Source organism: Morchella sextelata (assembly GCF_020137385.1).
Source record: "Morchella sextelata strain SCLS chromosome Unknown scls_9, whole genome shotgun sequence".
NCBI classification, from domain to species: Eukaryota; Fungi; Ascomycota; class Pezizomycetes; order Pezizales; family Morchellaceae; genus Morchella; species Morchella sextelata.
The window spans coordinates 123,008-136,089 of NW_025408624.1; the positions used below are offsets into that span (position 1 = coordinate 123,008).

At 48.4% G+C, this 13,082-nt stretch overlaps 3 protein-coding genes across 3 annotated transcripts; 1 reads left to right on the forward strand and 2 right to left on the reverse strand.

The window, feature by feature from the left end:
- Positions 1-325: 325 nt before the first annotated feature.
- On the reverse strand, positions 326-792 carry H6S33_012734 (uncharacterized protein; the record flags this gene model as incomplete). The annotated part of the gene is made up of 2 exons (XM_044844315.1): positions 326-469; positions 553-792. The coding sequence occupies 2 exons, from the start codon at positions 790-792 to the stop codon at positions 326-328; spliced, it is 384 nt and encodes a 127-aa protein (XP_044694443.1).
- A 596-nt stretch (positions 793-1,388) lies between these two features.
- Positions 1,389-2,060, forward strand: H6S33_012735 (uncharacterized protein; the record flags this gene model as incomplete). Its single annotated transcript, XM_044844326.1, has 2 exons — positions 1,389-1,636; positions 1,736-2,060. The coding sequence occupies 2 exons, from the start codon at positions 1,389-1,391 to the stop codon at positions 2,058-2,060; spliced, it is 573 nt and encodes a 190-aa protein (XP_044694444.1).
- An 8,354-nt stretch (positions 2,061-10,414) lies between these two features.
- H6S33_012736 (uncharacterized protein) lies at positions 10,415-11,650 on the reverse strand (the record flags this gene model as incomplete). The annotated part of the gene is made up of 1 exon (XM_044844337.1): positions 10,415-11,650. The coding sequence occupies one exon, from the start codon at positions 11,648-11,650 to the stop codon at positions 10,415-10,417; it is 1,236 nt and encodes a 411-aa protein (XP_044694445.1).
- Between the last annotated feature and the right edge of the window lie 1,432 nt (positions 11,651-13,082).

Genomic DNA, 13,082 nt, shown 5'->3' on the forward strand with positions numbered 1-13,082 from the left:
CGTAAGATTTCCACGACTTTCCCGAGGAATATATATTCATGTAGTTCACACAATAGGGCCAATTGATCCCGTATCTTTAGAGTACCAATTACTCCCCATCATGCCAAACAGCATCCCCAGAACCCGGCCGGTAGAGTATCTCTCCACCGCCAAAGGAAGGAAAGGAGATTTCTATGAGCTCTGCCTACTATAAATACAAGAAAACCGTATTTTTTTTTATATACAAAACGTCCCCACCACCTATCCATCTCCACCATTAGCACACAATCAGCACACCCAAAACGACCCCAGAGGGCAAGGCAAACACACTCACCACAACACTACCTCACGGCTTCCCCGCCTTCGGCTCCGCCTGCGCCTGCCCCACCGGATTCGGCATCCCCACAGACTTTGCCCCCTCGGCCTCCAGCTTCTTGAACGTCTCGTTGCGATTATACTCCATGACCCTCCTCTTCTTAAAGTACTCGACCTATCCCCCACCCCCGCCCATCACCCAGCACCCATCAGCCTCTTCCACGCGCCCTCCTCCTCACACCAGGGAGGAAAACCTACCCAGCTGCCCACACACTCCTTCTCGAACGCCGCCGACGACGGCGCACACTTCTCGCCCGCGGCGGCGCTGTTCTTGATGGGGTCGATGATGTCGTTGCGGTCCAGGCACTGGAAGAAGCTGTCGCGCGCCTCCCAGCATTTTGCGCGCTGGCTCCGGTTTGGGGCGACGCCCTCGATGGCCGCGGGGTTTGCGGCGCTGCTGCTGCTGCTGCTGCTGCTGCTGCTGCTGAACCAGCCCATTGTGGTGAGTCTGTGGTTGTGGGAGGTGGTGGTGCTAATTGATTGGGGGTGTTGGTTTCTTTGGTGTTGGGGGGGGTGTTGGGAGGAAGAGTACTTGTAATGACGTCGGGGGGTTGTTGGTTGCTTAGAGGGAGACTGGATGGCGGTGGTGGGGTTTGGGGGTAGGAGAGGAAATGTATGGATGTCTCTGCAAACGGCCGCGGGGGAGAGGGGCGGTATTGGCGAGTGTGGGGCGGCGCGGAGAGAGAGGGCTGGTGTATTTGTGCGTGGTTGTGTCACTGGTGGGCATGATCGACAGGGCAGGTACGTACAGGCAAGGCAAGGCAAGGCAAGGCAAGGCAAGACCGGACAAGACAAGACAGGCCAGGCCAGGCCAGACAAGCCAGACAAGCCAGACAAGCAAGACAAGCAAGACAAGCAAGACATGAGTGGTCCGTGTTCCCACCTCATTTTACCGTCCATCTAGCTCCAGCTACCTACATACCTACATACCTACATACCTACCTACCTATCCTATCCACAGAACAAAAACAAAACTTTCCCTCCACATCGCCCCCCTCCCCCCTCCCCCCCTCGCAAACACCACAAAAACACAAATGCCCAAACGACCACGCCGCATCCGCCGCCCCGCCGCAAACTCGTTCCAGCCGCTGCAGACATTCCTCCAGATCCTCTCGCTGCAATGCATCTACTACGTCACCTCGACGGCAACGATCCTCTTCAGCGCCCTCGTCGCCGGCGTCCCCTTCGGCCTCGACCTCATCTTCTCGGCCGAAAACCTCAGGGGCGACACGGCGATCGGCTGGACCCTCGGCATCCTCTGGGTGCTTTCCGCTCTGGTGATGTTCGTTGTCTCCCTCTCTCCCTCCCCGGGCCCCTATACCACCAGGTGCTCTAAAGCCAAGCTCGGGCCTCGGATGCTAACGCACACATGCATCTACAGGGTGATTGCGCAAACGCTGATCCACGCCCGCTCGAAGCTCGTCCTGGACTTCTCGCTCACGCTGCATTTCCTGCACCTGGTTGTGGTCGCGCTGTATGATGGCGCCCTGCCCGCGTCGTGGTTCTGGTGGGGCGTGCAGGTCGTGTCGGCGATGGTGATGGTGGTGGTCGGGACGTGGGCGTGCACGTGGCGGGAGCTGAGGCCGATCCCGTTTGGTGGGAATGGCGGCGCGGGGAGGGTGGGGGTGGGGGAGGGGAGTGCTGGTGGTGGGGCGGATGGGGGTGGGGAGTATGAGATGGTGCAGATGAAGGAGGAGGAGGTGTAGCGGCTACGGCTACGGCCGCGGATTTGCGTGTGGGGCTCGCTTTTTTCTTTTTGTTGGCGTTGGGATAGATCCTTTGCTGTTTTTTTTGTTTATTAGTTATAGGCTTTATTCCATTATTTTGGCCGGGGACAGCATGGGCTTCTTGTTACTTGTTTCTTGTTTTCTGTTTTTTTCTTTTTGTTGGGTTCTTTTTTTGCATGCATCATCAATACGTTTTCATCACAATCTCCCCGTTTTCTTTATTCTCTTTGTGGGTACAATATTGACACACTCCTGGGTTCCGGCGGTTATCCATCTGCTTCTTTTAACAAAAAACGCAGTCTAATTAGAATACTTAACAAATTGCTCGCTTTGCTGGAGCTACATGCTTAAATAACCAAAACTCTGTTGGCGCGTGGCTGGTGATGAGTATTTTTGGTAGCTCCGGGGATTGGGTTGGGGAGAAGGTGACATATAGACGTCTTCTCGGGCTAGATACTACATAAATTAACAGTACATACTCCGCCCAATTATTAGCACCCCGCCCGTTAGTGGCCCAATGTTAGTCCGTCCAGCTAATAGATGTAGTATCTCACCTCATACATTAGTAGCCAGCCCCCTTGCCCATTAGGAGTCCCCCGCGCATTAGTAGAGCAACACCCCGCCAATCAGCAGTACATGTTACTTCCATAGTAGCATCCTATACATCAATAATAAGTATCCGCCCAATGTATTAGTGCTACTCCGCATAATCAGCCAAGAGCCCTCTCGCCTACTAGCTAGCTAGCCTATTGGATAGGTAGTAGTACTGCAACATAGATAATCACTCGGTTTCTGAGTTCTGGGTGCTGGGTGTTATTACTTCCCGTGCATATGAGATGACGAGATTGGTGGCGGCAAGCTTAAACTAGTTTTCTCAATTGAAAAAACTCGAGCTTTTTGGGGTGTTATCTCTCTGCATATTCCCGGCTTGAGCCCATACTAGATCTATATGCTCATATTACCCTTCCGTCATTTGATTATAAAATCCTCAAGTATTCAACCCTAACCCTAACAACATATGTTTACACAAAGAGATCTAGAATGACTTCTGGAACTCCTATCTGGGGCCACTGAAAAGCCCGAGCTCAGCTCGAGCCACTCGAGCTTTTGCAAGTCGAGGCAAGTCGAGCAGCTGTTATCACGAGTCAAGTCAAGCTTTTCCTCCTGCTCGTCTCGAGCCGGCTCGTCGACCACACTACCGTCTTCTCTACCTGATCATGACTAACACTTGAGCCGTGAACAACAGCGAAGAAGAAGAAAAGGGAGCGAGGTAGAATAGGAGAGGAATAATTGGGGGTTGGGTGTGAGTGTGTTTGTGAAGACAAGGGAGGGGAGAGCTTCTGCAGATGACGGGACTATGATTGAGAAGAGAGGGGGGGGGGGGTTGTTGTAGAGCAGAATAGAGTAGTAGAAGCAGGAGATATTACCGGCAGAGCAGAGGTATCTTCGCCACATATCCAGCTAGCTAAAGAAACATAATAACCTTCCCAAACTACGTCTTATATAGCACCCGTGTGGGCCGGGCTGCCGGGGTTATGTTCTATTCGCCGTCTCTGTTTTTAACCCGGAACGAGAGTTTTTATTTACTGTGCAATTAACGCCAAGACTAACTATCATCCCCCCTTTGATATCTAATGGGTACACACTCAAAGAGCCGAAGACAAACCACGGCTACAAACAAATGAAAATTTAATTACCTCCCCACGACAAGAAAGCGCACCGAGTGACCAACCATGACGCAGAACCCCTACCCACCAGCATCAGGATATATCACTCGAGGCTTTGTCCCCTGCTTTGAATTATGGGATAGAGGAGTATTTTGTGGTGTGTCGATACCTAGCTATTTACAACCAATTCCTAGTATCATTTCCCGTGTATACAGCATAGCTCTATAAAAACTAACAATGAGGGATGAATATGTTGGTTTTACATTCTTCGCTACTTGCCCTTACTCTCAGCAGAGGCTAATGCTTATGCTGTCTGTACAGTCCTAATCGAAAAGCGTTTATCTTGTCTTTGCAGTCCGTGCTGCCCAATGAATTAAACAAAAAAAAAAAAAAAAAAAAAAAAAAGTCCGTGCTGCCCAAAGTCTATGTTGTTCGCAAGATACGTGTTTAATTTCACTCTTTAGTTGGTATAAAATAATGGCCTCTCATCCAGCTTCAGTTCCATCAGATCACATAACATACAACGCAATTCCCTGTCTGTCTCTACAATAGTTTTTGATTTCGCACAGCCATATTTCGAATTTCGGAACGGGCATTACGGACCGTACTCTCGGAAGAGTAGGGTTATTCATAGATTTCGGGTTATACATCGGATCGGGGTTCCGGGGGTATTTGTGTCCGTAATTCCGAAAGAACTCTAGGGAATTGAGGCCCCCAACTCTATCTCGAGACTCTACCATGCAGTGGGAAAAGGTGAATATATACAGCCACTGTGACAGTCGCTGGCTGTATGTAACTGGCTAGCTAACTGGCCATCTAGGTACATAAACAACACCGGGGGCATGTTACTGGGGCAATCCCGAATTTATTCCGTCCTAGGTTACCATTTAGCCAGATTAACTGTCGAAAACTTGCCCATAAAAGGTACATATGGCCTATTGCTTCCTCCAAGCCGAGAATACCGAATCTCTTACCCCGACTCCGAACTTATTCTCTCCTGTCTGCTACGCCACACATCACAAGCATCCATATAGGTGCTAAAATCATTGACCATACGCAACACTGCCAAGTATTCACATGCCTCCTTTGCATGCAGACAACTCATGTACGACAGTTTTATATTTATATCTGGTACTCGAACCTTCCAATCTTCCCCACATCTCCGCGGTGGGCCAAAATATCACTCAAATAGGTCTTCAACCGGTGAGGCTATCTCCACGGTTGAAAGCCTACTCCTGGGACGCTAGATAGGCAAAAACAAACTACTCGCTGGTATGAAAATAGTTTATCTGCTCGTATCGTATACGTACAATCGTATACGTACAGCCGAATACACAACACGGTGATATCCCCGAGGTTGATCAATGGTCGTTGGCGCCGCCCAGTTGATGAGTTAAAAACAACAACAATGATCATTGGCCCACCAACATGCCGACCCCAGGTTTAAAAAAACGAATCCTGTCAACCCTTGCTCATGGTAGAGCTGCATACGTAAGTCATGTCAAAGCTTATACGAACTGGTTATATGCATGTAATATCTAGCTCTCATAAGCCTCCTTTTTTTTACCTTTTTACTTTTTTTTTTTCAAAATTTCATCTAGAGATATGATTTTCAGGCTGACTCGTGGATAGTGATCGATGATGCAGATGATAGTGATGACGATAATGATATGTACGTACAAAGCCCTCAATCCTTTACGTAGTTCAAGAATATCCATACTCCAAGTATACCTTACTACTGTAGATTAAGTTCTTTTTTCTTAAGTCCGACTATGGCACTGGCTTGAAAACGCCACGATGGGGAGCCCTTCAAGCACTTATACCGAGTAATCCAGGCGGACGTGCAATTCCGGCATCTTCCAGACTACCAAAAGTTTGTAATCGCCGTGGCTCGCATGTCTGCGCCGCGCGTATCATTTAGATACGCCGATAGAAGAAAAAAAAAGGAACATACATGTATCTAAGCTTAATCTTAATTTCGACAGTGACAGTGCTGATCACAATATCACATCACCGCAGCAGCTATATACGATAAGTACATGCGTCCCTAATAATAGTCATCACCCCGCAACTCTCATACTATCCAACTACTAGTTCAAAGCCAGCATTCCCATGTCCAGAGAGGCTTATATCGACGAAGTGACTAACTAATCCACTCAAACCCTGATTACTTGCCCGCCAAAAAGTCTCCGGCCCCCCCCCCTCGTATTCCAATATGCTCCAATCAGTGCTTTGAAACTACAGACCTCCAACCCATTCACCGGCGTAATCCTTTCCATTTCTCCACCAATCTGTAATCACACCTCATCACTCGGCCCGCCGCCCGCCCCATCCAGCCAGCCCTAACCCACGGCGGCGGCGGCGGCAGCAGCAGCAGTATCAGCAGCAGGTCAGCGATCCGATCCGCCCGAATGGAATTGATCGCTAGAAGCTAAAAGAAGCACCACCATATGTCATCAAAGGAACGCACATCCGCGCACTCTATCTGTCAGCTTGCTTGTCGATAGGCAGACTGGCCATATGACTCTCTCGCATCCTCTCTTGCACCAGTGATTGACTCACCTTCGCTCGCAATTAATCAAGCTTCAAGAAAGTGAATCATGTCAAACAAGGACTTGGCCGAAGCCCGACACAATAGTTAGTTACAAGCACAAGTGTACCACAGCTCGCGTATGTATCCGAACCAAATAAGCACCATCCCCAGAACACAAGTCGAAGGCTGGGGGCTGGAATTTAGAAGTGTCTCGGAAGCACCTGGCTAGCGAGCCCTACTCTATATACACACGCACATATGTACTTATTCAGGTCATGTATGTAAGAGCGAGCGAGACTTTCTTTTCTTTGTTCGTCCGCTCGGGAGACGAGTAAAGGCTTGTAGTCAGGTAGCATAATAGTTTAGTGTAGTGTAATATGTGTCCTTCGGGGATGTGAACGCCCGGTGTCGGTCCGGAATACTAGTAACGCCGAAGGCGCGATTCACCTGAACTCACTCATTAATTGTGGATTGTAATTCTTCGCCTTTTAATTCTAGATACACTTCGACATACATACAAGCTTAAGCTGTACTCTCCATACCTTACTCGATCAAGCTAAAGCTAGATAAAGCCCATATCCATATGATGGCCATCTCGTACCACCCAAATCGACGAAATGAAATGAGCTGAGGCGATGCGGTGAAAGGCTACTATTCCGGGCTTTTGCAATCAAAGGCTTATCCATGCTACTGTACATACTCTACTCTGCGTACGATACATGGCTGTACCTACTCTACTCTGCTCTACTCTACTCTACTCCAGCTAGGGCACTCAACCCAGGACGCAAAAATAAGAAAATAAGAATAAGAATAAGAATAAGCAGGCGGCTGAGCGGAGGGTAGAGTAAAAAAGCTTTTCTCTCCTGTCTCACAGGGCTGAATGGCCGGGGGCAGATCCGGTGGTTAGAACTAGAGTTATGGGAACAGATCGACATACCTGTCAGCAAGAACTTAAGTGTTCAGAGTGAGGCACAATACCGACCACAGACATAAACAAAAAAAAAACAAGCTTGCCCTGCCGGATAGCACCGGTGCCGGAAAGAGCACAATACTTCACTTCTTCTCACATTTCTTACACTTCTCTCGCACTCGAATCATATCATGACTAACAAGTAGGTTAATTACCAAACATAACGCCGCACTTTATTTTTTCGCCAATCCTCTCCAACTCCCTACTTTTGCACTGCGGCTGAAAGGAGTACGCCCAAAGCACCGGGGCCTTGGTTTTTAGAGTGGTTATTCATGCTTATCGAGAAAGACCAAGGCCGGCGGAGTGCCGATATTACTTCCATAGATCTGATTCATGCCTTCACTCCAAGGAGGGGTGAAACGAAAAAGAAGCGAGAAATCCCACCAACCGTTTTCACAGACAGAAATGTTTGCCCATGGAGGAGCAGGGGGAAAGCACCGCCTCCGCCGTAGCAAGTGGATAGCGTCGTGGGGTCCTTACCTGTCTGTATCCAGTGGTTGGCTGGCTGTTTGTTCTCTTTTCTGTAATAACTGCTTGTTTCTCGCATCTTCTGACCTTAGCCAGTATGCCACCATTAATGACCGGTATGGTGAAGCTGCTCGGTGTGGTGCTTACATTCCATCAACTATGACTTTTTATCAGAAAAGCATAAACCACAACCCGTACAAACAAAGGCCAAACCTCGAGAAAGGGAGGCTCTTTTTCTCTCTCTCGCCCCATTAATGCGTACATGCATGCAGGTGTTTCTCTAGGCGAGCGCTTAATTTAAACTCCCCCCCATACACCCTCCCCCCTCCCACCAAAGCAATTTATGCTTATTTATTATTACCGTTTCTCCGCAAATGGGTTCATGTCAGTTTAGCCCCCACGTGGAGAAAAAAAAGGTCAAGAAACAGAGATCACGTAAAGAAAAAGAAAAAAGGTGAGCTCTCGAGAAGATCAGAGGGGGTGAAAAGTGGGAGGGTATCAAGCATCAAGCCCTCGACTCGATGCTCTACTCCGGGGTTGGTTACCGGTTCATGTAAGCTGTAGCTGTCTAGCTATCTGTAGCTGGATCGAAGCTTTTTTTTCCTCGTTGCTCTCCCTCCCTCCCCTCCCCCGCCTAGGCCTCTTTTCTTTTTTTCTCCTCCTCTCCTCCTCCTCTAGATGACCTGGTCCTTTCAAATTTAGACCTTTCTCGTTCATCAGTCATGTCAGTCAATCAATCAATCACTTCAATCTCGGTCTATCGGCTACCCGCATCATGATCACCGGCCTCCCTCTCGTTTCACGTAAACCAAACCACTGGCTGGCTAATACCTTAGGCGATCCCCTCCCCCCGTTCCTTCGAAAAAAAAAGCAAAAAAAGCTTGTGTGCTTGACCGCGTAAATTAATTGGGTTGGGGTGAGAGTACGTATGTCGTACCTACTCTACTCTACCCAGCTACTCTAGCCTAGCTAGAGTAGTTACTTTAGAGTAAGTACATGTAATAAAGCCACCACCCAGTACCTGTATAAGTTACTTCCTTTTTTCTGTCATGTCTTCGTTCGGTTCTTCGGCACCGAAGGGAAGAAGGACATGGTAGCTTGCCGGTTCCGAGGGAGGGAGAGAATCATCGAGAGGAGGAAGAGACGAGGAAGGAAGGGGGGCCAGCTTGCCGTTGTTGCGAAGAAGACGAAGAAGGGGGAGGGGGAGGGTATACGTATACCACGGGCTTGTCCTCCGCACCGGAGACAGCGGTATAATGAAGCTTGGCCCTTTACAATTATATTTGCTTGCTTAGGTTATATCTATAATCCATACCTACCGTGCCCGATATAAGCAAGCAAGGGCAAAAGTTTAAAGTAGAGTGGAGTAGAGTATATATGCAATCTACTTCAGTAGTAGCTAGAATAGAGTAGAATACTAGTTCAATTACGAACAATACCAGCACCCGCTCCAAAACAGCACACATTGAGAACGTAACCACCACTCACTCCACATTCCAAAGCCACCTGGCGCCGATATAACAGCCTTCTCTCTACTGCCATAGCCAGGAAAGAGCCAGATCTAGAGAGCAATTAAGAGAGAGACAGAGAGGTACGTACTCACCCACCACACCCTCACGGAACCTTCCATGTACTGTGCGTTTAAACATTAAGCCTCCTTCCCTCCTCTAATCCCTGGGGATTCTCGGGGCTGTTACCGGCATGGCATGGCAGATATAGGGCTTGATATTAATAACATGAGCTTATGCCCTAACCACCTTGAGCAGCTTTAAAGGGATTAAGAAAGTGAGTGGCATTGAACGTTTCTCCTAGGGTTAGGTTGAGGTAGGTAGCCTGATGTAAAGCTGATGTACCTCGTGTACCTATTTATTCCACAAGGCGGTACATTAAAGGTACCATCTGCTGTGGGTGGTGGTTGATCAATGGCGGTGGTGGTGGTGGAGGATCGTATTTTTTTTTCCCGCAAAGGCGAAAAATTGGCTTTTTTGTGATCTCTCATCTGATCGAGCCCAGCCAGATTCGTTTCCCAGGATCCAGGTGCATGATATGAGGGCGCAACAGGAGGAGGGGTGTCAACCACATCCTACTTGCTGATGAAGCGATTTTTTTTTCCTGTCATGTATGGTATCTCAGATAGCGGTGCCGATGGCAATAATGGTAGCAGACATAAAGAGCATTTTCAAATGTGTGTGATATGATGGTGATCGAGCATTATTTTTGTTTCTGTGATGACATGATGCCCCCTTAAAAGGAAAAGAAAAGGAAAAAAAACACAAAACGATCCCTGGTATTTCCCCGTTCCCCGCCAACCAAAAGTCCAATCTATCCCTACTAACAAAGAAACAAAAACTACCAAGGAAAAATAATAAACAAAACAATCCGGATACCGCCAATGTTAGGAAAACCTTTGAGGAAAAAAATATGAAAATCACGGCAACTCAATAAGTAGAGGGAACAAAAAAAAAAAACCAGACAACACCAAAAGGAAAACCCAATCCCGAATGGTTTACAAATGAAAATGGAATAGTAAGTAGTAGTAAGGAGTAGGATCCAATAATGTAAATGAAACGAAAAAAAGGAAATGAAAGCAGATATAATAAACACCCCCAAGCGATGCCACAATTATTTCCAAAAAAAACAAAACAAAAAACCCAAGATTTTTCTAGTTGTATCCTTTTTAATCGACGTGACGTGCTTACGCAGCAAAGCCCCGATCAAGTACTCTTAATGCCCGGATATCCTCGCTGAATCCCAATTTCACGGCAGGAATATCTTGCACCTCAAGTCCACTCCTCTCGGGGCTTCCGGCCTCCATTCCGTTGGGACTCTGTCTTAATGGGTTGATGTCCCAGCTATCTCTCGGGGGTGACCGTTGTCCAATGCTATTGGCGGGTGAGGTGTAACGATCCGATTGTGAAATGTGGGGAACAGGAAGGGCCGGCGGCGGACTGGACTGTTGCCTCTGATGCTGCGCATCAGCCATTCTGGGGGAACGGTGGAGGTGCATTAAGGGTGATCCCAAAGTGCGATGGGTTGCTTGCGACGGCAGAGAATCTAGATGTGGCAGTGGCGGTCGATCGTACTGCATTGGTGAGCCACTCGAGAGGGAAGGTGCGCTGTACGACATGGGCGAAGAAGCAGCACTATTTGGTGCTGGAAGCTGTGCTTGGTTTGAGTAGGACAACTGGAGCTGAATGTTTGTGGGAGGTGTCGATACAGGGCTCGGTGGCCAGCCGTACGGATTTACGCTTTGGGGGTAGTTATTGGGGTGGGTAGCGCCCTGTCTCGGTATTAAAGAGTTTGGAGACGATTGATGAGGAAAGTTCGTAGCGATCATGGGGCCCCTGGTGACCATAGGAACATTCTGCTGCTCGTGGACTGTGGACTCCGGGTACATTCCTTTAGCGGGCCTGATGTGTTTCAATTGGATATCCTGTGTGGGCTGCATCAGGTTCTGCGATGACGGATGTGAACGAGCGTAGTAACTGATGAGATGCAGTTTCTGGTGAGTTGCTGTAGTGATGGAAAACGACTGCTTCATCAGACCATCCGGTTTATAACGGTACCCATCCGGCCCCTCAATGTCCATGCCCTCCGAATCACTATCTGGATTCGGCGATTTCCCTCCTCGGCCAGACACGGCAAGAGTCGTTACTGGAGGCGCAAACGCATTTCCTCCTCGTTTCCCCTCCATCTCTCTGTAGGTCAAGAAACTGCCTGACACCCTGCTCGCACTCCACGACTTCCCATCCGTCCACCGCCTCATTCCAGCCTCCCTCTCATCCCAAACAAAGATGCTCCCAGACTTGATGTTTTGTCGCTCCTTCTCCGATAACCGGCGTTGTACCCGAGGAAGCAGACCTATCCTACAAGCCTCGAACAAAACGATAGCGTCGGCCGGTGACCGTACATGACCATGGTAAGTTTCCATATCTAGATATTATTCCCCTCTGGGTCGGATCAAACGGCTATGATTGAGGGGTGTAGGTGGTGGGGGTTGTGTGATCCTATTTGAGTTGTAAATTATTATGTGATGTTTTCTGTAGTGTGAGACTAATTCCGCTTGTCAGTCTATGCAAGATGATATGTGACTAGATTTTTTCTCTCTTTGTTCGTGAGGTAGGGGAGGGGCGACATCGACAACGCAGATGAAGAGGAAGATGGAGGGGGGTGGGAGGAGATTTATGTACCAGTATCAGTTTCCTGTTAAAGCAAGCCTTTTTTTTTTAAAGACTGGTGGGCGAAGGAGGGGACAACGGTGAATGTTGGTGACGTAGATGACTCCCGTGTATGGATGAGCGTTGGTTGGTAGTAGTGGGTCGAAGGGCCGTTGAGAGGAATGTATGGTTGGTACACACGAGGAGGGATCGAGAGGTTTCTGAGAAAGAAGGTATGAAAAAAGAGGAGGGGACCGCGGGAATATGTAGATGAAGGGGGGGGAGGGAAAGGAAGGATGGAGGGGAGAGCGGCGAGGTATATCTATGATTATCGGGGCGTGTAGGCACCTTGGCTGCTGCACAAGCGGCGGCGGGCGATATTCCCACTTCTCAAACAGCCAGTAGTCAACAAGCAGTAAGGATTGGAAAGTATCGCTCGGCTTCTCGGCGGCGGTCAGTATGCTCCGGGGGTCAAGAGATTCTACTAATCGAAGCAACAACTCGCGGCACAGGCTGTCTCTCACTGTCACTCGCACACACCCACCATCTCTACCTACCACACACACACCCTCTCCCACACACCTAAACAAAAAAAACGTTTAAGCATGTAGATGGTTAATTCCGATACAAACAGAGTAAAAGTACAGGGTCACAACTATAGAGAGAGAATGAGTAAGTATGCTCTAAATTATACAGTTACAATTATAAGCCTTGGGATCAAAACATGGTGCGCCAACGAACACCCAGCGAACAACGAACAGGGGAAAAGGAATAGGAAAATAAAACAGAAATAAGAAATAATAAGAAATAAGAAGAGCCACGCGGAAACGTAACCCAGGAACACCGATAAAACATGTACATGGGTATGTGGTAACTCAGTAGTAGTAGTAACAGCGGTGGAGACCAGGTACTCCATACAGACACATACAGACAGACACATCCAACTGTGGAGACGGAGAATATCGAAACAGTCTATAACCGTCGAAAGTCGGACGACGACGACGACGCTTACGCTTGCTTGCTCTTGTTCTCGAGAGAGCCCTCTAGCTGGCTAGGCCAAGTATCATTTCGCGCCATGACTCTCTCCGCCCTCTCTTTGATCCATGATCTTGAGCCTTGGCGCCTTGAGGTTTAGTACATGTATGTAGTACATGCGGTCTTTTCTATATCTCCACTCATTACGATTAAAAAAAAATTTTTTTTGAT